This window comes from Panicum virgatum, chromosome 8K (assembly GCF_016808335.1).
Source record: "Panicum virgatum strain AP13 chromosome 8K, P.virgatum_v5, whole genome shotgun sequence".
NCBI classification, from domain to species: Eukaryota; Viridiplantae; Streptophyta; class Magnoliopsida; order Poales; family Poaceae; genus Panicum; species Panicum virgatum.
Genome location: NC_053143.1, coordinates 7596583 through 7624494, shown reverse-complemented (window position 1 = coordinate 7624494; position 27912 = coordinate 7596583). Strand labels below are relative to the sequence as shown.

Here is a 27912-nt window from a genome sequence, read left to right as displayed (position 1 = left end):
AAAGAAGATCCAAAACACAACAACTCCTACTCTAGCGCGTAGGTCATGATTTTAGAAGAATTATGAATCTGGTTTCATAATTTTTGGAGTTACGGTTGATTTATTATCAATTTTCTAAGCATAAAAGCATTTCTGGAAATAATAAAAGGATTTCGGAAAACATAAAAGAAAATCAGTGACACGTGGCAGCCTCTGGGCGTGCCACGTGTCATGCTGACGTCAGCATGACGTCATCAGGGGGTCGGGTATGATGACGTCAGCATGGCCCATGCTGACGTCATCGTTGACCAGGTCAACGTTGACCCAGTCAACTGTCAGCGGTCGCCGGTCTCAGGGGGGCCCACTGGTCAGTCAGCGGGTCGCACCGATAGGTGGGACCCGCGTGTCAGTGCCGTGTAAAAGAAAAAGAAAAAGAGCAGCGCGTCGTCGGGCCGAAAGTCCTCCTGGGCTTCTCTTCCTCCGCAGCCTTCTGGGCCGGACTCGGCCCGTTTCCTCCTCCTTCTTCTTTTTCTTTTTCTTCTCTCCCCGCTGCGGCTGACAACTCCGGCCCACTTGTCGGCGACTCCTGGATCCCGTGCGGCCTCCTCTCGATCTAGTGCGATCTCTAGCGCATGTGTGCGTGTGTGTGTCTTGTGTGTGCCGAGCAGGCTCGCCACGCCGCGAACGCGACGTCGCGGCGTGGGAGCGGCGACGGCGCATCGGCGGTGTGATGGCGATGGCGCCACACGGCTGCGGTTCGACGTCCAGGCGAGCGAAGCTCCGCCCTGGCTCGGACGTGAACGCGCAGGTCAGGAGGGCCAAGGGTGCTCTGGGCCGATCTCGTACGCTCGCGTGCCGGCGAGGCCATGGAGAGGCCATGGCGAGCCGGCAGCGGTGTGGTCAGGCGACGGCGGGGGTTACAGTGCTGAGGCAGGCAAGAGCCTGCTCCCGGGCTCCCGTGTACACGCGCACACACGGCGGACGCCAGGTAAGGCCATGGTGGGCCCGTGGCGGCGGAACGGGGCAAGGCGAACGGCCTCCGCAGCGGCGCCATGGCATGCCAGCGGGGCGAATCGGCGAGGACCCTTCCAGGGCGAGCAAGGGCATCACCCTGGTGGTCTAGCCGTGGCTGTGCACACGTGCGCGGGCATCTGGTTTACCCGAGCCGTGGCGTGGCCGCGCGCTAAGCACGGCGGCCTTAGGAGAGGGGAACGACGGGTTGCGGGGTGAACGACGGCGCGGCTCGTCGGGGTCCTGCAGGCACACAAACAAGGAGAACGGGGTTCCTAGGGCTCGCTACCGGCGACTCAACGGCGGCCAAAGCACACCGGAGCAGGGATTTGGGTAAAAGGGCGAACGGCGCTCACCCGTCGGGTCTAGGGAAGATGTGCTCGGTGCGGCGGCGATTCGGTGCAGGCGGGCCGAGGCAGTGCCGTGCCGAGCTGCAATGTCGTTGCAGGGGTACGGGTTGCCGGCGTGGAGAAGCTCCGGCGGCGGGTCCTTCTCCTTCCTTTCTCTTCTCCCTTCCTCTCCTCCTTGCCTCCTCTGTGTTCCTCTCTGGCGGCGGCGAAGGGGAAAACCCCTGGGTGGCTACGGTTTTGGCGCCGGGGCCGTGGGGGTTTTATAGGCGAGGCACTAGGGGTAGGGGTGGCCCGGACGCCGGGAAACGGCGCGGATGTGACGGGCTAGCCGGGCGGACGTGTGGCAGCATCAGGACTCCGCGGCAGGCTTTCGTGCGTGACGGGAAGGGGGAAACGCGCGCAGCAAGGAATCGGGCCGACCGCGGGGGCAGACGCGGGTGTCAGCAGGGCTATTGTCCGGCGGGAGTCGCGCTCCACGCGCTGTCGCGACGCGCCGCGGGGGAAAAAGCAGGGGAGGCGCGACGGGCGTGAGGTGAGGGGTAAAGCTGACAGGCGGGGCCCGCCCGTCAGTGGTTCTCGGCGGCGAACGGGTGTGCGGGATTTGCTGGGTCGGTGCTGGGTGGAGGTGAAGCGGGCCGGGGCGGTCTCGCGGGCATGCGCGTCCGCGCGTGGGGGCTGGGCCGCGGCACGGCTTCGGGCCGGGCGGAGCAGGCTGGTCGGGCCGGCGGGGTCAGCTGGGTTGATGGGTTTAGGCCCGGCTTAGTTAGGGAGTTAGGTTAGCTTTTTGTATTTGATTTGAATGGTTTTAATTCAAATCAAATACCCCACAATTCAAACAAAAACCATTCAAATGAATCTGAAACAAGTAGAGGCAATAAACTCCAAATCCAAATGTGGCACACTATCATTTAGGTCCTTGTGTTAGAGTTATAGTTTAAATTCTAAGAATTTGGGGAAAGAATAGCATTATCCCTTAAGTGATCCTAGCTACTAACACCTCCACGCAAAAAGTTTTTGAAATTTCGTATTTTTGAAGATCATAACATTCCGTAAAATTACGGGATGTTACACTTAGCCCACTTATCTAGACATGCAATGCTTTTTGGATGGAGGGGTTTGTTTTGCCAAAAAGTAACAAAGAGTATGTCCTTAATTCTAGATTTTAGCATTCAAGATTCTAGTTCAATTAACCATTCTAAGTGAGCATCTTTCTCTAATCAAGCATGTTGGAGACAATTAATCATCGGTCCTTATCCATCATCTTCTAAGTTCCCCTTATTACTCTATGTGGTAGAAGTATTAAGCAATCTCAATAACCACGAGAAACGGATGATTCGAATTGAGTTTTTTTTAACCTTGCAAGGCAGACCTAACACACACGCATGGGGAACGAAGTCGGCCATGCAAAATTTTCCTTTTCTTTCCGGCTTGTGGACTAGGGTCACCCCCCTCGACTACAGAGTATGGCTACTCTGCACCCGCATGTTGGCCGCATGAGAACAAGTTCAAAGAGGGTGAGGAACAAGTCCACTCCTCGGTCCGATCAGGTACTCTGCTTACCGATTACCATATTTCTCGGCATGTGGCTAGTATGTTCAAACGCTTAACCACCACTACCACACACTGCGGCCTTAGCATCTTTTCACTAAACAGATGGGATCTCATCCAGAACATAGTTCCCTAACCCCGCCCGTAGACCTTATAGTTGCAGTATGTAGTAGACATTCAACTCATATTTTTCTCACGAGTGACAGGAAATCACTCGACTTCTACCGATCCTATCAGCAGAGCGACTACTCGGACTTAACCTCTAGTAATTAGAACATGGGTACCTAGGATCATGCAACTAGAGTTCCAATCAACTCCTGTAAACTGAAATGCACAAGTAATATGTAGGAACATAAATTGCATAGAATTCAAATTAGTGGGATTGATGCACCGGGGCTTGCCTTTCTGAGCAAAGCTAGCCTTGGGCTCTTCCGAACTTTGGTTCGAGTCTTCAACGACTTCAGTTAAATTCACTTGGGCTTTGATATTTTCTTCCTCATGCTATGGCACCAGTTTGTAAGTTCTGTCGGCGAGAGTGGTCGATTCTATATGAATGCAAAATTTTCAAGTTACTTAGAGTGTGGTAGTTTTCGGCATGTTTTAATCAACGTTTGATTATTTCCTTCACTATCAAGTTGTAGTCCAACAAAACATAAGTTTATTTATAAAACAAATTAAATATCTTTTCTTGGGCAATCATTTAAAGAGTAGTTGTGTTACTTAACTTAGTTAATAAAGGAAGTGTGGGTTGTTTCACATTTTACCAAAATACAACATTGTTTTTTTAACCAACACTAGCTTAAACATGGAAAAGCCATAACTGTAGTTTTATTTCGTTTCTGGTGTTGAAATTTTTATGTAATGAATAAAATTGAAGAACAAGCTTACAGTAAAATTTTCAGCCATTTTCATGAAGCATATTAAACATGAAAAATACGTTAAACAGGTTCTGCTGGGACAAAAATTCATTTTTACAGAACAAATTATGAAGGTACTGATGCTCAAATTTTTACTGAGTGTTCCAGATATGGTTAATTGTAAACTTTTAATATTTTTCAGTTGCAAGTTCCAGAAGCAACAATTTATCCAAACTAAATATATATTTAACAAGACTTAATTTTACAGAGACTTCCAGAGGGATTTTGAGTTTCAAATTTTTTCTACAACATTCTCTATGGAAATGTGTCTACTGGTTAAAAGATTAGCATTTATTCATTATAGGAAACTATCAGTTTTGCTTAAGTTGATTAAAACATGGTAAAATTAATCTACCCAGTTCTAGTTGAGTAAAAGGTATCAAAATTTTTGTGCAGACTATATACAGTATTGTTATAAATCTGAGCAAGTTCCATCTCAAGAGACCCCGTAGAACAGCATGAACAAATTCTAGATTTAGGATAAGAAAAGCTTTTATGTAACTTCTGTTCTACACAAGATTTGGCTTTCAAACTTTTTCAGCAGACTCATCTACTCAACAATAGCAACTTATAAAAGTTTCATTTTTTTCCAAACACTAGAACTATTTATCATTAAACAGCACTATTATCCATGGATTAAATCAAAACCTTAGCTAGACAATTTGTGATGGGTGCCAAACTTTTACCATACTGTTCTTTTAGTATCTTAAGTGCACTGGAAAAGTTTCATCCAAGATTACTGAGTAGAACATCAAGAATAAAAACAAGGTATTTTAAGCCTAGATTAAACCAAGATCTAGTGAAACCTCTAGTTACAACAGGTTTCTAGCCATGAGGAATTTATATGAGACTCTGCTCAGTGAAGTACAGCTACCTTCCAAAGATCAACATCAGTTCGTGTATAGTACTCCTAGAACAATTATGAGTTATTTAAACTAGATTTAAACCTAGAGCTAAAAACATTGAGAATCTGACCATGGCCATGTTGAAAAAGTTGTAGAGTTTGTTTCATAGATTTGAGTTTGCATTTTTAGGATTTTTCTATGATTTGTTATAGGTTTTACAAATTCACAGTTTTGAATCTAATAGTTCTAGTTTCTTTTTTTCGTTCTAGCCTTTGGATAGTTTTGTTTCCTTGCAAAGACGCCCTTGGTCGGCAGGAACAAAGGAGCAGGGGAGGCGGTTCCCGGCTGGATTCCGGCGAGGCTCGTCTCCGGCGGCGAGGGAAAAGTGGGGGGAAAGGATGAGGGGCTCGAGCCGCACCTGTGGGTGGTCTCGGGGGTCGCGGCAGAGGACCAGAGGAGGTAGCGGTGGGCCTCGCCGGTGGCGCAGCTCCGGCGGCGCAGCGGGGGGGGGGAGGGGGGGGAGGGGGGGTGTTGGGCCTGGGAGGTTCAGTATGGGGTGGGGAAGTGTCCTCAGGGCTCAATTTGTGCAATATGGGGGTGGAAGGAGGGGCTTCGCGGCGAGGCCGAGCTCGTCGGCGGGAACGGCACAGGGCGACAGGGTTCTGGGTGAGCAGGGGCTCCGCCCGCACTTTTATAGGCGCGACAAGGAGAGGGGGGTGGGTCGTCTGGTGGGGTGCGTGTTGCGTGAGGCGATGTGCCGGCGGACGAGCAGCACGGTGATGGCGTCGGTGGCGTGGCGTCAGGGCAGCTTGCAGGGCACGTGGCACGCGCTGGAGATGCCAGGGAGGAGCGGATTTGGCAAAATCAGGGGCGCCAGGCCTACTTGGCCGCAGTTTGGCTGCGCTTCAGCCCTCGCCCCCCAGGGTAGCTGGCGACTTACGGCGCCATGAGGGAGAGAGGAGTGGAGGGAAAGAGAAGATGGAGTTGGGGGCATTTTCGCAATAGAGAAAACTTGAGGGTTCCGCTGTAAACTAAATTTTTCTCCCTGTTCCCGAGGTCAAATGAGAAACTTTGGAATACCAAACTTGTTCAAAATTTTAAGATCAACAACTTTTGTTTCAGGCTCAAGTTTATTTGAGCAATGGTTTGAGAGTTATTTCAAATGTCCAAAACCAACAACTTAAAACCTTTTCACTTAGTGCTCAAATAAACATTTGTTAATCTTTTCATGCTGAGAGTTCCTATTCAATTTTAGAGACCCATTTGATTTGATTTAAAAACTACCAACAACTTCCCATAAACACATCTATACTTTCCTTTTTAATTAATAAAGTTAAATTGAGGCTTTAATTTTTATTTTTTTATACTCTCCTTGCCATAACCTTTCATTGTAAAACCAGCTTAATTAATTTAAAGAGAGAGAATGGGAAGGAAGGAAAAAATGAGAAGGAAAAGAAATTAAAAAGAAATAATGGTATTTGAGACTAGTCAAAGGCCACCACCGAGGCACCAACCTTCTCTAGTTCAGTTACTAGAACAGTTTTTTTTCTTGAAAAGCTAGTTCTTTTAAATTATATATGAATTCGGTGGTTAGGGGCACCAATAATTATTGACACCCATGTCATATCATAGTCCTATCGATCGTTTTCTTCGTCAATGCTGCTGAATGCTGATGCAATGCAAGCGATGACCGTTGCTGGTTTTTCTATATATCCAGGTTGCTCCGATCCACTTTTGCCGATGACCGCACTAAGCAAGGTCCGGCGTGGACGGCATCATACAGCACATTCTGTCATAGATCGATTGGTGGAGCCAAAGTGGCTCCAGTCATCTTACCATAGACTCTGGGGGAGGAGACCAGAGTACTATATACCAGACAGAGAGAAAAGGGCCCGGCGTGAACGCCACGGCAGAGCACAGGAACCTAGCTCCGGGCGCGTGGATTCCCTGTCCGACTTCGACATGAAGAGCGCGGGGCCCCAAGTGCTGTACACCTCAAGGGGTAGACTTGAAATTTTATTCGATTTTCTTTGATGGTACTTTAGTAAGCACTAACAAATGATTGAGAATTTGGAGGCTCATAGAAGACCGAGACTAGCTAGCTCTAAACACAATTCAATTTGTACGATATACAAACCATCAAACACGGCTTCCATTGATGGTTCCCTGCCACACCCAAAGACACGGTGCAGAAGGCAAGAGAGTTGGGATGCCAGGAAGCCTAGGCCCTAGGATCTGGGTAATCGGTAGATGGGATGCTTAGGCTTGAAGGTCAAACCTCGTTCCCCCCTCGAACTTACCGGTTATCCTCTACCTATCCCACGTCTCTCCTTGTTTTGCTGTACGAACTACTGTGTTTGTGTTCTTGTAATGGAAATGGGGGTATCCTTAGTTCAAAAAAAAAAAAGGCAAGAGAGAGATTGCATTTCACACATTGCTGACCAACCATTTAAACTAGGGTGTAATGTGCAGTACATACATAGCAATAATTACACGATAGACTTTGTTTCAAAAAAAAATTACACGTGAGACTATTCACTACCGGACTTCGCTACTTTGCCGAGTGCCACAAACACTGGGCAAAGGCGAGAAAACACTCGGCAATAACTTTGCTGAGTGTAGCTAACGGCGAAGCGCACACGGCTTTTCATCTGACGGCGAAGCAGGCTTTGCCGAGTGCCATTTCTCGGGCACTCGGCAAAGTGCTGTCGTGTGCCAGGTCGCACTCGGCAAAAAAAGTGTGAACGGAACGGTGGTCCGGGCAACGTGATGGGCGAACGGCATGGAACGGGACTGTCATAGAGTAAACGGGACGGGCGGTGGGAACGGGGGTCTTTGCCGAGTGCCCTCAGGAAAGCACTCGGCAAAGATTCAAATTTTGCCGAGTGCTAAACGCTGGGCACTCGGCGAAGTTTTAGACGTTGCCGAGTGCTGTTCGGTCGGCACTCGGCGAAGTTTGGAATGTTGCCGAGTGCCAGACGTGTGGCACTCGGCAAAGTTTCAAACTTTGCCGAGTGTCTAGGTAATTGCACTCGGCAAAGCCTTTTTCCAGAAAATAGAAAAATGGTCACTTGCTTTTTTTTTGTATTTTCTACTTATTATGTAATAACCACATCCTTCACAAATATAGCATATATACATTCCAGGCAGTTAATATAGCTACGGCACATCCTTCACAAATATCGCATAATAGCACAAATATCTTACGGTACATAGCACGAATATCACAAATAGCAGAAGTCTAACATAGATGCCATAAGTGTAATGTTCAACAAGCACAAGTCCAACAAATTAAACAAGCCTAGTCCAACAAGCACAAGTCTGTAGAACAAATACCATAAACAACTCTAAATCATCTAGGTGGCCACTGCGACGCTGGTGCAGGTGAATGCTTGTCCGGAGGCTCATTTGACGCCCCAATCGATTGATTCTGCAAAAAGAAATTGATATAGGATTACTTTTCTAAGTCAATATGTATGCGCAAGCAAGTAAATAGATTCATACTCACAGGAGTGCTTGTAGCGCCAGGTGGAGGAAAGATAGAAGGAAAGCCTATCTGTGGCAGCCGTGGTGGAGGCCAGGGCACCGTTGGCAGCGGTTGATAGTTGATCGACGCGCCAAGACCTTGAAGGTAGGAGAACATGGCCTGCATCTGTTGTTGCGCGGCCTATCGCTCAGCAAGAAGCGCCTGCTCCATCCTTTGCCGCTCCTGCATCCGCTCTTCCTGCCACCTGCGCTCTTGCTCCTTCTTTAGTGTCCGCTCCTCCTCCAGCCTCGCCTCGATCTCCTCCCGCCTCTTCTTCTCTTCGTCCATCTAGGCCTATAAGATTTCACCCAAATGTTACAATGCGAACAAAAGATAACTAAAAGCAACGAATGACAAATGGAGCAGAAATAACCTGGATTGCACGCACACTGGCCACAGAAGTCTCAGGCCGTGGACGTATTGGCGGGGTCGAGTCGGTGGTCCTTGCCTGAAGCTGGGAGAGAGTTGGCGTACTGGCTGTGTCGACTAGGTTGTTGGCGAGCCAGTAACGGCCATGCTTCTTCCCTCCTCCTACCCTCATGATGGCTTCTCCAGAAAGGGGCTGGGTGGCCGAATCCCATGTGTCCCCATGGAGTGCCCATCCCATCTCTGTGTACGTAGTGATACGCGTGTGGACGCTTGGGTTGTTCTAGGCCTTGGGTGGATCCGCCGGGTTATAGGAGACGTCGGACATCGCCCTGCCCTTGTGAGCCATACAGTATGCCATGAACTCGTTGCATTCCTGGTCTTCATGTGACGCTGACTGCAAGCAAAGCGAAAGAATACAATGATTAGTGAGAATGCAGAATTTAGAGTTTGAAAGTACGAAAAAGTGTAATGACTTACCCAAACCTCCTTGTACTTGGGAAGGCCTTGGCCGCCTTGATGGTGTGGTGCACCTTGCATCAACAAGCGGCGCTCCCGGCATAAGTTGTGCTTCTGAATCCACTCCTCGCTGAGCCACTTGTCCACCACCATCTCCCAGCACGCGCCCTTGCCGGCGCACCAATTCGGAGACACCTACACGTAATGGAAGCAAAGTGGATGACATTTTCAAAAATCAAATTCAAAAGAAATGAGAAGTGACTTCGTCATTTACCCTCAAGTATTGTTCGCGCGTGAGGAACATATTCCTTGCTACGTCTTTGCCGACCTTCCTTTTTTCCACATCGGCGCAGTAGGTAACGACGGCCTGAACACGCGCCTCATAGTGCAAGTCCTTCACTAGTTTGTGACATGCTGTTTCAGCCACATGAGCTGCCCTGGCCTCATATCCTGGCTTGCACCTGTTGAAATCCTTCATATAGACTCGACATTTGCAGTCAATATTCCAAGAATTTCAAATATATGGTAACTATTGACCAATGTTGTGCGAGGACTTACCTAGAATTCTCCCAGCACCCGCCTCGCCTTGTTGCCGAAAGACCTCCCTTCCCGATCTTCTGCATCTGGGACGACGATATAGTGGTCCCACATGTATGCTGGCTCTAGGACCCCGGCATGCATCACGAGCCCAGGGAAGAGCAACCTGCATAGGGCTCCCAGGATGCCGTTGGGCTTCCTTTTGTGGGTACCCTCCTGCACGAGCACCCAATACCTGTAAAAGTGTATAACATAAAGTATTAGTGTCTTGTGATTTTTCAACATATGAATTGAAAAATAAATGTTGACCATCAAAAGTGACTTACCTATCCCCTAATGGTCGAATCATCGGGCGTCTCGCAAGAGGTATCAGCCGCTGCGGCAGTTCATAGAATTAAACAATTCGGTTCATAGCAAACTATGCAAAAATATGCAAAATAAACAATATATATACATAGAATTAAATAATTCGGTTCATGCATGTATTAGAAATAGTCATCATGATTGAGATTAGCTGGATCGTAATCCTCATCATCACTATTAGGCATGTCGACATAATCAGCATTATCCGAAGGAGGAATGTTATCTTCACTGTATCCCTATGGAGGAAAAGGCCTATAGTGACGGGCGTCATCTCTCTATGGTGACGGGCATCGCACCCATCACTTCTACATCATCACTGTTTAGAACAGAAGGGTGACGGGCATTTGCCCGTCAACTATGTGACAAAAAGGTGACGGATATCAGTAGACAACCGTCACTTTTCTTGGTGACCAGGCCCCCCGTGTGAGGTCTTCGACCGTCACCTTTGTCTACTCCAGGTGACGGGCCTTTAACAAAACCCATCACTTATCAGTATGTAGAAGGTGACGGGCTTCAGTTTAACACCGTCACCTTTATCGGTGACCAGGCCCCCCGTATGAGGTCTACGACCGTCACCTTTGTCCAACACATGTGACGGTTAGGTCACGACGCCCGTCACCTACGATTCTAGATAAGTGACGGGTTGTGCTTTACTGCACCATCACCTGATGAGTATACAGAAGTGACGGGTTTGGTTGTTGCCCGTCACCTTAGAACCTGACCCCTGCAAGCTCATATTTGTTTCCTGGCTGCATCCTAGAGCACAGCTAGGATTTGGCAGCCTTCTTGTTGATCCAGCAAACACACAGAATAGAACTCAATTGATATCTCACAAAGCTTACATAAGAAACAACCACCAACTATACATGACAAACTATATATTGTATCTCTGCACTACAAATTAACAGTACACATATACAATAATCACATGAATCGAGAGTACGTCCATGAAAGAAATCAGTTCAGCTGCGACAGTGGAAGTCACCTTTGTCGCTTATGATATCTACAAGCAAGAAGGAGGCAAACCGTTCTCTAATAGCCGAGAGGTGCTTGTTGTCCAATTGCTTGTCCGGATGATCCCGCATGTCCTAGCAAAAAGTGACTGTCAAATGATGAGTGCTTGTACAACAAATATATATATGTTGATGCAGCAAGCGGTCAGAGATATATTTGACAAAGGCTTACTTTTGCTCCTTTAAGGTTTTTGAAACTTGAAGCAAGGCGGAACATGTGGTATGCAATATAGAACCCGCATTCATTTCCAGTTCCTTGCTGCATGCACTGCTCAAGATGATATATACTGTTTGGACAAATATATTATTTAGTGAAATCATGAAAACTTAGTATGCAGGTGGTCAGAGATATACCGGAAAATCGGTCACGTGCGTCAACTTGGTTTTTGGAAGATAGTGCTCGGCTCAAAAGGTGGAGAAAGCATTGCATTAGGCGTTATGGATGTCGTTAGCTGCAAATTAAATAGGTGACAGACTCCAAATGAGAAGATTGCAAATGTGATAACTCAGAGATACACCTATCAATAACCGCCTTGATGCTGGTGTAGTCTCGTTGTCCCAGAGTGCCATCGTCGCTGCGTGGTCTTACGGAGTCCAAGTACCACACTATTTCCCACTTCGGACAGATGACAACTAGGAGATAGTGGGTGCCTATGTGGTGCGTGGCAAGCACACAACCTGATGAAGAGCCCAAGACCTTTTTGATGGTAGACACTACGTGCGCCAGATCCGAATTGATCATGCTAGCAGAGAACTGCTGGGGGTCAATTAACTCAACACCAAGCTGACGTTCCTTTGATTCTCTGGCCAATTGCCTGCATACAAATACATTAGTTTTCAGGAAACTGACATAGGGTTTAGCATTACGAAGTAATTAAGAATGACAGTGAACAATATTTTGTGCTATATATACTCACAGTGTCAAGCAACGGAGGAGGGAGATGTCCAAGGCATCGAGGTTGAAGACGTCATACAGATCAGACCAAGCAATGGAGAAAAAACCAGGCCCACTGTGCAAGTCCTCAGCCTTGAATTCACCCATGATTGACGTATTATCATTGTCCATGGCATGGGTGATGTAGTGCTTGTGGAGTCCCTTGGTATTCACCCCTGCAGTGGCCAGATCCAGCTCTGACAACATTGGCTTGACCATCTCAAACTTGGAGTGAGCAGAAGTCCATACATTCTTTGCCGGTTCCTTGGGTGCCGCCTTACCCTTTGATTCCATTGCTTTCTATGCTGGTTCCTTGGGTTCTGCCTTACCCCTTCCCTTTTTCTTTGGGGTGGCTGATCTCTTTTTCTTTGGTTTGGGGGGGGGGAGAGGGTCGTCGCATGCCGCGACATCTTTCTTCACATGTTCAGGATTAGGTGTTGAGGTGCGTTGCCACTTTTGGGCACCACTAGTTGACGACCGACCAATGGGCGGGATGAGAATACCACTTTTCTTCCATTGAATCCGCATGGTATGGGCATGCCCCAAAGTAAAAATGTCGGCTTCTAGTAGCGGGATGGGCACAGCGACATCCTTGGCATTTTCGTGGACAAAATCAAGCTTGATCATGACATACCCTTCCTGCACTGGCACCGTGCGGCATTCCTTGTCCCCGGGTTGCACAATTCCCTATGCTAGCTTAATCAACAAAGTTGAGTAATTTCCAGTTATAATGCTGTAGGGGGTTGGAACATTATTGAGCCTGTCAATTGTGTCCGGCTCATCAAGTATAGCACCAATGAATTTCTCGTGGTCCGGCATGCTACGATGACTGGGGGAGGGGGGGGGTCCTAGGTTCGGCATGATGTGCTGCCGGTGGAGGGGGGTTAGGCAAGGCTGCTGCTGCTGCTTCTTCTTCTTCTTGTACTCGCTGTTCCACCTCCTTAGAGGCGCAACTGCTCTTGCCATGGGCCGCAGCTAATAATGCTGCATCAACATCTATCCCCACTGCCCTGAGTGTAGCAAATATGTCATCCTTTATCTCCTGTTTTAGTCAGTCGGGATCCACAGCAGATGACTGTTTCTTTTTCTTCCACAAGCCTTCATGTTCTTTGCCGAAGGCTTCCTTCCAATCCCTTAAACTGGAGACTCCACGCACGCGACCGGTGTGCTCTGGCGTATCAATGGCAGTGGAGAGGATGTCATGTTCTCTTACACCGCTCTCATGATCCTTCAGCTCGATCACCCGGTCGGCCAGCATCTTGGTACCGTCGCTACCAGCCCTGGCCCTTAAATATGGAGCTGATAACCTAGGATACTATTCCAAGGGTTCTCTGACCCCGCCTCCTCCATTGCGTTATCCTCTTTGCTCCACCTCCCCTTCTCTTTCCCAGCATAGCCCTCTGGACCGAGGCGATGGTTGTTCGTGATCCTAGAATGAAGGTTCTTGAACTGCTCACTCTTCTCTTTGAACTGCTAGGCGGTGGCAGTCTCCATGAACATCTCCCAGTCTTGACGATCCAAGTGCTTGTGCAGCTCGAAGGGCTCTGTACCTTCATTGACAAAATTTCGTACCAGACTAGACTTGAAGCTCCTGTGGAGCTTGGCGATTGACTTGCATGCCGCCCCTCTGACACGATTCATCTCTGCCTCGGATGTGCCCTTAGGAAACTGCAAATATTGCTTCATGATATCGAACAAGCCCTGCCGCCGGGCTCCTCCAAATCCTCATAGTGGATATTGATTCCAACCCTTTGCCGTGCGATTAATCCACAGATCAGTCGCCAGCGTTTCATTCGATCATCATTTGTGGGGAACCCGTGGCTGTCGAAGCCTACGACTTTGATGATGTCACTAGGCCACTTGGTTTGTGCTTTTGGCTTCCTACGCTGAGATGTGCTACATGCACCTGTTTGTGTAGACACTTCTTGTTGAAGATTTAGCACTTGGTCACGTTGTGCATTTGAATCGGAGGATCCAGTTTCCGAAATGGCTTCTTCCACTGATCCTGCAAAAATAGGCAGCAAATAGGCCACATCATCATTTGTAGAAAGATTCAATAAAACCAAAATGATCCAATAATATATAAAAAATGACCTTAGACATAAAAGATCAGCAGCACTTGCATGTGAACTATCAAAAATATAACATAGAAAGACATCAGAAGTGGGAGAGATATGTTTGGATTAACTAACTATCCATTTGCCAATCTGATAGTTTGCGAAGCGGATGAAGTTGAAGTCGCTTGTGGTAGTTTGCTGCACCCGGACGGTGGCGCTGGCATCTATGGTGTCTGCGGCACAGGCGAGGCTCCCCGTGGTGGGAGTCCGGTGGCTTCCTGCACGTCTTCCCATGGTGGGGGCCTGGCGGGCGGTGGCTGCAGCATGGCTCCCCGTGGGGTACCCAGCGGCGCGACGCCTCGCGTTGTCGGCTTGGCCTCCAGTGGTGACTCCTCTCCGGCAGTTGCACCTTCGGCTTTGGTGTTGGAAGGGCTAGCTCCGGACCTTGCAACTACTTCTAGTAATGACATCTTCAATTTCGCCTTTGTTTTTCATATAGATCAAGAGACATGAGTCACCTTGACTTCATTCGCGGATTCTCTTACTCGAAGACGGATTTCATCTGCACTTTGTTCCAGTGGATTATGCATGGGTACCCAGTGGCTACTTTGCAGCATGGTATCTCAGGTTACGAGTTCAGATGGTCTGCCGGACTTGGAGTTCATGGCCGTTCGAAGTGGGTCAAGTCTAGTCTATATGAAAGCATTGGCCTGGTAAGAAGGGAGAAGCAATACGGTGTGACTTTGTTGTGGTGGTACTTGGTACTAATTCACCGGTTCTGGAAAGAAATTCCTAGGTCTGACCTTAATTGGTTGAACCTGGCAGTGACCTTGTTGAAGGCATTGTTTGGATTAAGATGAATTACTCCCTCAGGTGAAAACTTTTGATCTGGCTTTAATTGGTTGGGTCACTGCAATGTCGGCACATGCGCGTGTCGTTTCCTCGTTGGAGGCGTTGTCTCGGGAGCCTACTTCATAGTCCAAGAGTTGCTTTAGTTTGCGAAGCGGATGAAGGTGAAGTCGCTTGTGGTAGTTTGCTGCGCCATGATCTTTAGGTCATGACGTTCTTTTTTTTTTCTTTCTCATAGGCTGTGTGCATCTTAGTTATGCAGAGGTCGGGATGGATCTTATATAATTGTATCATCTTGATGTAATTGTCTAAGATCAATAAAGCTTCCCTTTTCTAAAACAAAGACCATGTTCTCAGAGAGCGTTTGTCAGATCTCTGGGTCACCTCCATCTCTTTGGTCATCCTGCTTCCTCGTCGGTTAGGAATGCAACAGCAACTCCGTCTCCTTGAGCACTTGTGCTCCTTGTTTTATTTTCCCCATTTTATATACCATGTTGACCGCAAATCAGCATTATCTTTTGTTATGGTATCTTTTGATTTCAATACAAGGCATTGATAACCTGCGCATAGGGGTGGTAATGGGCCATGGCCCTAGTGGCCTCTTCACAGCCAACAAGACCCTTAAATTTTTTAGCTAAAAATTATGTAAGGTTAAAGCCCGGTCCTTTTAGGGTCCAGCCCTTAGATTTTTTAGGCCAAAATCTAGGGCCCTTTACCCCTGGCTGCGCGCGGTTTTAAAGACTTAATTAAGTAATGCAAATTTATATTAGACGATGACCAAGTTAGTTTCCACGAAGAACAGAGAGAAACCACCAGCCTTGACCATACATAAGTGAGACCTTGACTGGCCTATTTTAATCCCATTATCTATTCTATTTCGATGGTGAGCTGTTCATCGGCGTATTAGAGAAACTACACTCCGGCCGGTCCTCGTCGAATATGGTGGACGCCGGTGTTGATCGGCGGCGGCGGCGGCGGCAGCCGGCAGCTAGATTATATTCACGCTCATTACTTCGTTGGGCATCCTCTTAGGTTTAAGGTGTCTCGATCTCTCAGTCAGGCCCAGGAGAGAGTAGATGGAACTTGGAGTACATCAGGACCATCCTATCACTCCTGTAAATCTGGACTCATTTGTTTCGACGACAATGGCCCTGCAATGCTCACGTCAACAATGGATGGTTGCAGAATATCTTCAGAAGAAGAAGCACTGGCTGAATACAATTCGAAATTGCAAAATAGCAAACATGTTCGAGTTCTTTCTCTTTTATCAGCTTGCAGTACTACATATTGACACTAAATAATTTACTGCAGAATCTTGAGTATTTGTATCACGGACAAGTATATATACTATCTTACAAAGCTTGAAAGTTTAAACAACCACTCGCATATATCCCAAGGAGTTTGGATAATCATTTGACAGTACACACATTCTGTGTGAATTGTATTGATAGGTCTTCAGCATCTTATTCAGAGTTTACTAAATTAAAATTGCTGAACCATATGTTTCTTCAGTTTACCCTGAGATACGCATCCTTGATACCATGCAGCTTTGCTGCCACCTCCTGCATGCTGATGCGTTCACTCGGGGATGTCTTTGTGCAACACAGCCCAATGTTTAACACAGAAGTCAGACACTGAACATCTTTTTCATCTATGGCTGTTTGAGTTTCTTGACCAAGGATCAATTCTTGTAGCAGCTGAGGATCAACAATCTCCAATACCCTATCAGGGAAGTTCATCTCTGTAAAACTTACAATACTCAGTCCGTCCTTGAACATGTCATCCGTTGGCCTCTTTCGAATGAATATTTCGAGGAGAACAACTCCGAAGCTGTAAACATCTGCTGCCGTCGACACTTCGCCGCCCCTGCATATTCTGTAGATGGCAGACAACTAGAGTCTCAATTCACATGTACATGATCAAACAAATGTTAATAGGGAATGAAGCAAAAATAGATGAGATAAAAATTGTCATTACCAGGTGCAACATATCCAACTGTTCCTTTTATTGCAATTGAAGAGGTTGAGTTTGAATAACCAAGAGATGATGCCGTTGGGTCAACTTTGAACCTTGCAAGTCCAAAGTCTCCAACATGAGCCGTCATGTTTTCATCCAGAAGAATGTTGCTTGGCTTCAAATCACAATGAACCATACTCCCTGGCCTGGTTACTATGGTGGAGATACTCCAATGCATCTGCTACATCCACGACAATGCTTAATCTTTCACCTAGCGTAATGTGGTTTAAATTTGAAGACTTTTCATCACCTCCATTTGAATATAGCACTTTGTGTAAGTCCCCCCTTGGCATGAATTCGTACATTAGAGCTTTGAAATCATTTCCTTCTGAATCAATATTTGAGCATGCAGTAAGGATAGGAACTAGATTGCGGTGCCTTAAATTTCTTAAAGCATTGCATTCTGCTACGAAGCTCTTTTGTGCCCCTCTTGTGTGTAGGCTGAAAACTTTGATAGCAACCACATTTCCATCTTGAAAACACTCACCTTTGTATACAGAACTATATTTTCCACTGCCTATTAAATTGGATGCTGAGAACCCATCAGTCGCTCTGGCAAAAACATCATAGGAGACCTTGGGAAAAACTCCTACCAAAAGAAGGGATGGTTATAAATTTTCTCTTTTGTCTTTTCTTGTACAATAGCGAGAGAACTACAATGACCGCAACAAGTGACACCGTGCTGGCTAATGGGATCACTACTTTTAGCACTATCATTCTTTTTTTCTTAGTTGCATAACTTGTATGTGTAATAGAACATGCTGGTAGGTGTAGCACTTCTGGCCCACCACAAAACCACTTATTTCCATCGATTTTTATAGCAGTTGCATTCCTGAATATACCATTTTCTGGGACTTCACCCTCAAGATGGTTAAATGACAAATCTAGTTGCTCAAGAAATTGCAGATCTCCAAAAGACTTTGGTATAGATCCTGATAATTGATTGCGAGACATATTGAGTACTTCCAAGTTGTGTTAATTAGTAGACCAAACTGTTAGACCTTGTAATCCTTCTTTCTTGGTGTGCCCCAACCTGTCTCGTAGCTAAAAATCGAGTGTAGTTTTTGTAACGCCGACGAACAGTTCACCATCAAATCGATTCGTAGACACGGGTGAGCCATGACCCGCCCTTAAAAATGTATTTTTATTCATCCCTAAAAATATTTTTTTTAGTAGTGCTGCTTTCTACTTATCAATTAACGCCGGAATATTGTGGGTCTTTCAAAAAAGATCAATCAATTATAGAGATAGCGACCTGAGTGATGGCATCACAATAGCCGCCACTAGATCAGTTCATATGGTATTAATTGTCTCCACACATGGATTAAAAAATTTCACAAAAATCAACGCCTAGAAGTCATAAAAAGGATTAGTTCTGGTAGATGACAATGAACCATGCATCTTGGCATGAATTTGTATATTAGAGCTTCAAAATCATTTCCTTCTGAATCAATACTTGACCATGCAGTAAGGATAGGAACTAGATTGCTGTGCCTTAAATTTCTCAAAGCATTGCATTCTGCTACGAAGCTCTTTTGTGCCCCTCTTGTGTGTAGGCTGAAAACTTTGGTAGAACCACATTTCCATCTTGAAAACACTCACCTTTGTATACAGAACTATATTTTCCACTGCCTATTCTAAAAGGTAAAGTGTGATTTAGGAACTTTATTGGATAAAGATGCGTTCAAAAAGTGCAAACTCTCATGATTTTCTGATAAAGTTGATGCCTGGAAATGGTCGTTAGTGAGCATCAACAAGATCCCTCAAGCTGTCCTTTGCTCGTCCCGAGCAAAGTAGGACAAATCAGGTTGTTGATCAGAAAATCACTTTGACTCGTACCTTACCTGTCATGTTATAGTCTGAAGCAAAGAGATTCATCTATAAGCTTAAATAAGTTGGTTAGCATATCTTTGCTCAATTACCTTACTCTCTCATGGGGCTTTTTAGCTGTCTCCTTGTCTTGGGCTGTTGAGAGTTAGAATGGTGCATAAAGCAGTACTTACTTGTTCATAGATCCTTAATCCATCTGGAGAGACTTTTTTGAAAGATTTTTGAAAATATGGCAAACCTCCAGGATAACTCTCTGGAGGCACTCATCTTGTATTTCCTTACCAGGGCAGTGTTTGCCTTTGATCTTCCCTACTACTACAAGCCTTTGTGGAGCTCAAGGTAGGATAAGAACAGGGCACACTTGTATTCTATTTATTATAAAGTCAAAGAGAGGATCCATAGAGAAACAAGTCATGCAATCTCGATCAAAAGGTGCAAGTGTATGAATGGACGGATAGATGGATGAATATGGCTTACTCCTTGAGGTAATGACTTTTCTCTCTCGGATCATCCCTGTCTCTCTCTCTCTTTTTTTTTGAGACATGGTTACCCCCTTTTTCTCTCCTTTTTTTTGGATCATGCTTCTTTGGCATGCCATTTTTCTCTTCTTTTTAGGGCAACCATAATCTGACTTTATTTTATTTCAGGAATGTTCTACGAGAGAGATCACCAAGATATGGGGCATTTATAGATGTGAAGTGGATGGTGGTGCTAATTCCCAGTGTAGGAATATAACAAATAGATGGGACGTGTACGTGCTTATGATCGAGAAAGCATGAAGAGCATCTTACTAGGGTCACCCAATTTGACAAAACTCAACAGAATATCAAGGAGCATATGTATAAGGGTTTTTCATGGAATATGACATATGGCTCTAGTAGGACATTGCATATCGCTGGGAAACTTGCCTTTTAATTTTTTTAAATTTTTTTTCGAAAACAACTCCAGACTTCAAGCATCACTAGAACAAGCTTACATAACCTTATTTACCATATCTAAACTCACAACAACTTAGACTCGGATCAAGCATATGCAACTCATGGAACTTTCAGGTTTATTGGCAACATATTTGTATAACCAACGAATATAAACTCAAGAGAACTCTTATTTTCAAACTAGGCACAACAGACATGATAGAGCAAAGCAAAACTCATCCTTTCAACTTATCAAAAGGGAGTTAAAACATTCTTACCGCGCATCATGGAAAAGGGAAATAAAGCAGTAAATTTTTATTTTGTTTTTGGAAATTTTTATCAATTTTTTATTGAAAGCAAATAAAGGGATACAATTGACTTAGGGGAGGGAACCTCCCCCACGCTAGCTCTTAGTTTGGGGTCAAAAAGCAGTACCTTTCTCCATACCTGATCAGGTTGAGGTCATTTCGTCCGTACCTGGAGAAGTAGTAGCGGTCGATGACGTATTGTTCTTCCTGCGCCACACCTTCTTGGTCTCTTTTGGTGGCGTAGGCGGCGCAGGAACAGAATCCTTTGATTTACCCTTCTTCTTAGACCTTTTTGAGTTTGTTGGATCTTCTTTCATAAGTGTCTTCATAAAAGGTATAAGACTATCTTTCTGAGAGGGTGTGACTTCGACTTCTTTGATTTTCTAAGGATTTGGCCCAAATTTGACCCGGATCATCAAGCATTGCTCTTTCTTGGGTTGAAAGTCAAATTTCTCCTCTTTACCATTGATATGGAGTCAGATTTCTCCGGCCCCAACATCAATATGTGCATCTGCTGTATTGAGGAACGACCGTCCTAGAATGAGAGTAATCTCCTTCTGATTATCCATATCAAGTACCACAGAATCGACTGGGACAAAACAGTCCCGTACTCTCACGGGGACATCCTCAGCGATTCCTTCTGGGTGCCGTACTAAGGAGTCAGCCAATTGCAACTGCATGGGTGTCGGTGTCAACTCTGTGTAGTTGAGTTGGTCGAAGACCGCCTTCGGCATCACACTAACATTGGCTTCCAAATCACATAAGGCTTTGTCAAAGTTCTGTGCCCCTATTGAACATCTGATAGTTGGGAATCCTGGATCCTTCTTCTTCTCGGGCAATTGTTGAAGTATAGCTGCACTGCATGCCTCAGTGAGTTTGATTACTTCGGTAGTTGGCAGTAGTCGCTTGTTGTTGATTATGTCCTTGATATAACGAGCATAGGTCGGAACCTTCATCGCACCCATCAAGGGTACATTGATGTTCACTTGTTGTATTATCTCAACAAAGCGGCTGAACTGCTCATCTGTACTTGGCTTCCTTGCCCTCATAGGGAAAGTCAATACTTGAGTATCATAAAATTCATGCGGAGCCGTCTTCCCTTCATGAACCTTCTCGGGTTCCTCCTCCCGAGGTGGTTCTTCTGCCACCGGGCTTGCTTTCTTCCTGTTAACATGGTTAGGATAAGGCGGGTCTTGAGTAGTTTTACCTCATCATGTGGTTATCGCCTTAACATTCTCCAAAGCAGGGGGCATGGTAGCAGCCACTTGAGCTAGTTGAGTCTCAATCATCTTGTTGCAACTAAACTGATTCTTGATGGCAGTGGAGAATCCGTCCATCTTGGCATGGATGGTCTCCATAAATTTGTCCATAGCGGCCAACTTCTTCTGAAGGGACTCACTGATCTTCGCTTGGCCGTAGACAAGATCTCTCAAGGTAGGCTGGTTAGGACCGAAAGAATTCGAATTCCCATTACCTCCTTGGTAATATGGGCGTGGTTGATTCCACCCCTGACCTCCTTGTGGACGAAACCCATTGCCATTGAGGAATAGAGCTTCTTCTTTGGTTTCTGGGCAATTGTCACCCGAATGTCCAACATTCCCGTAGACCTCGCACGTCATGCGAGTTTCCAAGGCTTGAAGTGTTTGCATCTGTGCCTTATCTTAGGAATAATCCTCAAATTTCTTGAGGAGGAGATCAATCTTCATAGCGAGCAGTTGGCCTCCTTGACAGAGTGCATACCTCGCTGGCGCGGTTGGAGGCGATCATCGCTCCAACCTTGGTTGGAAACCATCTTCTCGATCAATGATGTAGCTCTTTCAATGGTCAGCGAGAAGAAAGCTCCACCCACAGCGGCATCCACATGATCACGGGATGACTCTGTCAACCCGTTGTAGAAGTTCTGTAGAATGAGCCAATTATCCATTCCATGGTGCGGACACGCCAGAATATACTCCTGAAGCCTCTCCCAAGCTTCCGTAATTGACTCATTTGATGCCTGCTGGAAGTTCGAAATCCGACCACGAAGAGCATTGGTTATACCCGTCGGGAAGAACTTCGAGAGGAACGCCTTGGCACATTTGTCCCAAGTATCCACAACAGCCTTGTTAGTATAAAACCATTGCTTCGCTCTCCCCAAGAGAGAAACGGAAACAGATGGATCCAGATTGCATCTTGCGATACACTCTTGATAACAAAAGTACTGCAAAGCTCCAGGAACTGCTGGAGATGAGCGCCGGTATCCTCATTGGCCCTGCCACAAAATGGGCTGGCCTGCACCATCGTAATTAGACCCGTCTTGATCTCGAAATTTTCTCCTCCGGTGTTAACCTCGGGTCCGGTCGGGACCTGGCTAGCAGACGGAGCAGAGTAATCACGGAGTGTCTTCTGGGCCATAGCTCTAGGAGCTGACGACTATGCAATGACTGGATCAACTGCCGAGAGTGATCTCCGAGGTGATATGAGACGAGCTCGCGTCCTCCTCAAAAGTGGCTCTAGATCGGAATGAAAGTTTTGCGGCAAGTCGAAACCGGTCATACACTACCCTGTTTTCATATCAATGAAGACAAGAAAACAAAGCCAAGTTAACCTGTTTAGCAAGCGAATACCGATTTTTATTTTGTTCACAACTCTATTTATATATTTCAATCAACGGCGCCAAAAATGCTTATTGGCACCTACCAACGTCACCTAGCGATGACGCCTGCAGACGCCAATTTGGGACGGCAGTATGTCATGAACCACGAATAGATCCGCAAGCGCACGGAATACCATTGTAGCATTTTACCCGGGAGTATACCGGGGTGTCATTTATATTTCCGCAGGGAAGGCGATGAGTGAGAGAATATATAGATCAGTTGGTGAGCTCTATCTAGATTGGATATTCTTATGCATAAACAGTGGTAAGATAATAACATGGTAGGAGGTAGTGTGACACACACACACACAAACTACTCTCTTGGATAAAAGAATAAAGGTTACTTTAGGCCGGGAGCAAGGTAAAAGTCAGAGCTCGAGTCAGCTGTGCTAGGCTAGCTATATCTACACTTTCTCATTAGTTAGCTTGTCAGAGATTAAACTACACAATAGGGAGATCTCTATCGAAGTAACGGGAGGAGCCCGTACACCCCGGCGACTTTATGTACCTCCTACCCCCCATACCGAACGTGGAGGATTACTAAAAGGCACGAACAGGACTGTCACCACCTGCCGGCTACCTCTACAAACCGTGGGTATAGTTGACATCCAGCAACTCTTAGTTAATCTAGACACCATGTCTACACTAGTAAGGGATACTCTAGTGTCCCGCGCGGAGCCCCCACCCTCCGGATCGACAGACATCACACTAGAGCAATCATACGAATACTGGAGCAGTTGATAGAGTTCTAAGAACAAAAGACTAACCATCTCCAGCACAGGGCGATCATGCAATGCAAGCATTGAATAATAACGCAACCATGACAAGAAGCATATACTCGATAACTCAGAATATACTTCAAGCAGATATCGGTAACCATAGTCTAATTCTATTACAAATGACCGAATATTAAAAGAAAGAGTTAGAGATGAACCCATACCAGACTCTCGAGTAACTCTGGGGACTCGATGACTCCTAAACTTCTCCTAAACTCCACTAAGCCTAAAGACTATGCAAGGAATGTAAGAGAGGAAATTAGAGGTGTGGTGTGTGTGTTCTATTCTCTACCCCCCTTCTATTTATAGCAGGGAGCCACTAGCCACAGCACCGCAAACCGATGTTGTGAGCTAACAGGGAAGCGCCACGTGCTTTGGTTGAGGTGGTGGGGCCCACGGGCCTGGCCGGCCGACCAGGTAGGTCGGTCGGCCTGCCCGGACCGCCAACCACCCCCAGCTTCCTGGAGTGGGCTTGTCTTGGTCTCCCCTTGTCATAAAGTTGAGGCACGACCTGCCCCAGCAGGGTTTGCTTTAGTTCTTGGGCTTCACTTGGTCCATTTAAGCTTGAATCGGTACTCTGATATTTTCTGTAATTTTGTGTCGGGCTAAAGTGTGCTTGTAACCTATATATTAGCTTGAAAACACAACTTGCATATTCTAAAAGGTAAAGTGTGATTTAGGAACTTTATTGGATAAGGATGCATGTAAGAAATGCAAACTCTCATGATTTTCTGATCAAGTTAATGCCTGGAAATAGTCGTTAGTGAGCGTCAACATAGAGGAGGACCTCGGTGTGCGCGCGTTGCTTTTTCTTGTAATCTCAGGGGTTCTTCTTGTAATTTGGGTTGTACTGTACTCCTGAGGGCAATTTAACCCATTCCGCTCGCAAAAAAAAGTGCGTTGACGTGAAAACGTGCCGTGACAAATAATGAGCTCCAAACGTGCATCACGCAGAGGTTGGAAGAGCTATAGTTTGGAGAAGAAAAAAAATATAATGAAAAGTAGTAGATTGATATGTTTTGACTGACTAGATAGTCAACCATGACTCTTTTATTTACAGGGAGGGGAGATCTTATCTCATTAAGAGTCTAATTTTATACAAATCCTGTGTCAAAATACAACTCCTAACTCAGACTGTGTAGCCTAGACCGGTTTGACCACCAAACTGGTCTGAATGGCCGATCTGGGTCAGCTTTCCCCGAAATCATAACTCTCTCATCCGAACTCCAGATCGGATGTTCTACATGTGAATTTTGATCGTCTCAACGAGAGCTACACAATGGTGTGGTCAAATCTTCATTTTAGCAAAGTCACCCAAACAGATTTGATCGGTTTGTGCACACCAATCTAATCAGTCCGCACAGCGTGCCAATTTTGGTCGTCAACAATGTGTGGCTGCAATGTCTTATCATGCATTTATGCTCGTACATTGCTAACATCCCAAACAATGGATGGTTGCATATTATCTTCTTTGGAATAAGTTCTGGGCCAAATACCATTTGTAAATGCAAATTAGCATACACATCTGAGGTATTCTTTTATCAGAAGTACTAGACTACTAATACTAAATAATGTGTAATGCAGAACCTTGAGCATCCGTATCAAGGAGAAGTACAGTATCTTACAAAGCTTGAAAGATGAAACAACAACTTCTCGTGTGTATCAGAAACAGTTTCGATACCACTTGATAGTACACACATTCTGTGCGAGTTTTATTGATAAGTCTTCCGAATGTTATTCAGGTTTTCTTAAAATTACTGAAATATTTCTTCAGTTTCTCCTGAGATATGCATCCTTGATTCCATGCAGCTTTGTAGCCACCTCCTGCATGCTGATTCGTTCATTCGGGGATGTCTTTGTGCAATACAGCCCAATGTTTAGCACAAAAGTCAGACATTGAACAATTTTTTCATTGATGGATGTTTGAGTTTCTAGACCAAGGATCAATTCTTCTAGCAGCTGGGAATCAACAATCTCCAATACCCTATCAGGAAAGTTCATCTCCGTAAAACTTACAATACTCAGTTCGTCCTTGAACATGTGATCCGTTGGCCTCTTTCGAATGAATATTTCGAGGAGAACAACTCCGAAGCTGTAAACGTCTGCTGCCGTCGACACTTCACCACCCCCTGCATATTCTGTACATGGCAGACAACAAGAGTCTAAATTCACATGTACATGATCAAATAAATAATGTAAACAGGAAACGGAGCAAGAATAGATAAGATAAAAATTGTCATTACCAGGTGCAACGTATCCAATGGTTCCTTTTATTGCAATTGAAGAGGTTGAGTTTGAATCACCAAGAGACAATGCCGTTGGGTCAACTTTGAACGTTGCAAGTCCAAAGTCTCCAACATGAGCCGTCATGTTCTCATCCAGAAGAATGTTGCTAGGCTTCAAATCACAATGAACCATACTCCCCTGGCTATTATGGTGGAGATACTCCAATGCATCTGCTACATCCACAACAATGCTTAATCTTTCACCTAGTGTAATGTGGTTTAAATTTGAAGAGTTTTCATCACCTCCATTTGAATATAGCACTTTGTGTAAGTCGCCTCTTGGCATGAATTCATATACTAGAGCTTTGAAATCATTTCCATCAGAATCAATACTTGAGCATGCAGTAAGGATAGGAACAAGATTACGGTGCCTCAAATTTCTCAAAGCATTGCATTCTGTTATGAAGCTCTTTTGTGCGCCTCTTGTGTTTAGGCTGAAAACTTTGATAGCAACCATATTTCCATCTTGAAAACACTCACTTTTGTATACAGAACTATATTTTCCATTGCCAATTAAATTGGATGCTGAGAACCCATTAGTCGCTCTGGCAAGAACATTATAGGAAACCTTGGGAAAACTCCTACCAAAAGAAGGGATGGTCATAAATTTTCTCTTTTGTCTTTTCTTGTACAATAGCGAGAGAACTGCAATGACTGCAACAAGTGACACCGTGCTGGCTAATGGGATCACTACTTTTAGCACTATCAATCCTTTTTTCTTAGTTGATGAACTTGCATGTGTAATAGAACATGCTGGTAAGTGTAGCACTTGTGGCCCACCACAAAACCACCTATTTCCATCAATATGTATAGCAGTTGCATTCTTGAATATACCATTTTCTGGGACTTCACCCTCAAGATGGTTGAATGACAAATCTAGTTGCTCTAGAAATTGCAGATCACCAAAAGACTTTGGTATAGAACCTGATAATTGATTGCGAGACATATTGAGTACATCCAAGTTGCGTATGTTACCTAATGATGCAGGAATGCTGCCAACAAGAAAATTCTGATCCAGCTTAATGTCTTCCAAACTTTCACAGTTTCCCAATGCATCAGGGATAGTTCTGGACAGGTTATTTGTTGAAAGATACAGATATTGTAGTTGCATAGCTTTGCCTATTTAAAGAGGAAGATAACCCAATCTGTACTGTTCACTACTACAGAATAGGCCTTCCTTCCAGGCCATTTGTCCCGGCAGCCTTTGGGCCCGGGACAATAGGTGTCTTTTGTCCCGGGTCCAACGGCTAGCCGGGTCAGCGGGGGGGGGGGGGGGGGCAAGGCCTTTTGTCCCGGTTGGAGACACCAACCGGGACAAAAGGCCCGCGTACCCTTTTGTTCCGGTTGGAACCACCAATCGGGACAAAAGGCCCCCATTTTGTCCCGGTTGGTGTCTCCAACCGTGACAAAAGGCCTTGGCCCCCTTATCCCCTTCCCTCTCCCCCCGCCCAAGCCATTCAGCTCACTTGTTTCATGCTGTTCTCGGCTCGAGAGGGAGGAGTTCTTGCTCATTTCTTCACCACATTTGTGAAGATCTTTGATTCCCTGTCCATCCATCGGCGCTAATGGTTTGGGGCTTGTTTTTCTCTTCTTCCTTGGCTTGTATAGCTCATTTCATGCTTTAGAAATAGAGAAAATGTGTAGCTAGCTCATTTCTTGGACATTTAGCTAGATTGCATATGTAGGTGTGATTTTCTTTTAGATTTAGATGAGTATGTGGATAGTAGAAATTTTTAGAATGAGTGTAGACACTTCATGTGATGTACTTGTATACATGACCATATTGTGGATAGTTGATTTTTGTATTCATGAATGAATTAATGAAATGAGTATATTAGAATTTTTTGTAATATGAATGAATTATTCATGAATGTATTTATTCAGTACTCTAGTGTACTCCTGGAACTGAAGGGTGTCAAAGTAATTAGAAGTTATAGAGAATTCTTTCAATTAATTAGAGATTTCTTTAGGATTAATGATACATTTTGTCTTTTTATATGATTTCATTGTTATTTGCAAGAGTTATTAATCTGATCATTGTAATTGTAATAGTAAATAATTTTTGCATTGTAATGGTAAGAATTTATAATTATGTGGAAAATAAAGGTATTTTTTAGTAAAATATGGCTTCAGCAGCTGGAGAGAGTGGCGCCGGTGGGGGTGATCGTTGTCCTTCTGGAGAGAAGGGCACAACTCGAGTAGGTCGTCGGTCCAAAAAACCTAGTGCTTTTCATAGGGCAGCGCTCCGTTATTTGGAAAAAGAATATAGAGAATGCATGGCAAGGGGCGAGGAACCTCCGTTTGATCTTGAGGATTTATTGCGGCGTTACGGTTCATCACCACCAAACTCGGAGGTTTCAGCTCCGCCATCTTTTTCTGCGCCAGCAAGAAATC

The 27912-nt window shown here is 45.3% G+C and overlaps 2 protein-coding genes and 1 pseudogene across 2 annotated transcripts; all 3 read right to left on the bottom strand.

The window, feature by feature from the left end:
- Positions 1-15990: 15990 nt before the first annotated feature.
- LOC120643785 lies at positions 15991-18102 on the bottom strand (annotated as a pseudogene).
- A 2196-nt stretch (positions 18103-20298) lies between these two features.
- LOC120645379 lies at positions 20299-21192 on the bottom strand. Its single transcript, XM_039922169.1, has 2 exons — positions 21128-21192; positions 20299-20986 (listed from the first exon to the last, which is right to left on the bottom strand). The coding sequence occupies exons 1-2, from the start codon at positions 21190-21192 to the stop codon at positions 20299-20301; spliced, it is 753 nt and encodes a 250-aa protein (XP_039778103.1).
- A 3228-nt stretch (positions 21193-24420) lies between these two features.
- On the bottom strand, positions 24421-26647 carry LOC120643784 (probable LRR receptor-like serine/threonine-protein kinase At3g47570). Its single transcript, XM_039920253.1, has 2 exons — positions 25477-26647; positions 24421-25371 (listed from the first exon to the last, which is right to left on the bottom strand). The coding sequence occupies exons 1-2, from the start codon at positions 26627-26629 to the stop codon at positions 25004-25006; spliced, it is 1521 nt and encodes a 506-aa protein (XP_039776187.1). The 5' UTR covers positions 26630-26647; the 3' UTR covers positions 24421-25003.
- Positions 26648-27912: the final 1265 nt, after the last annotated feature.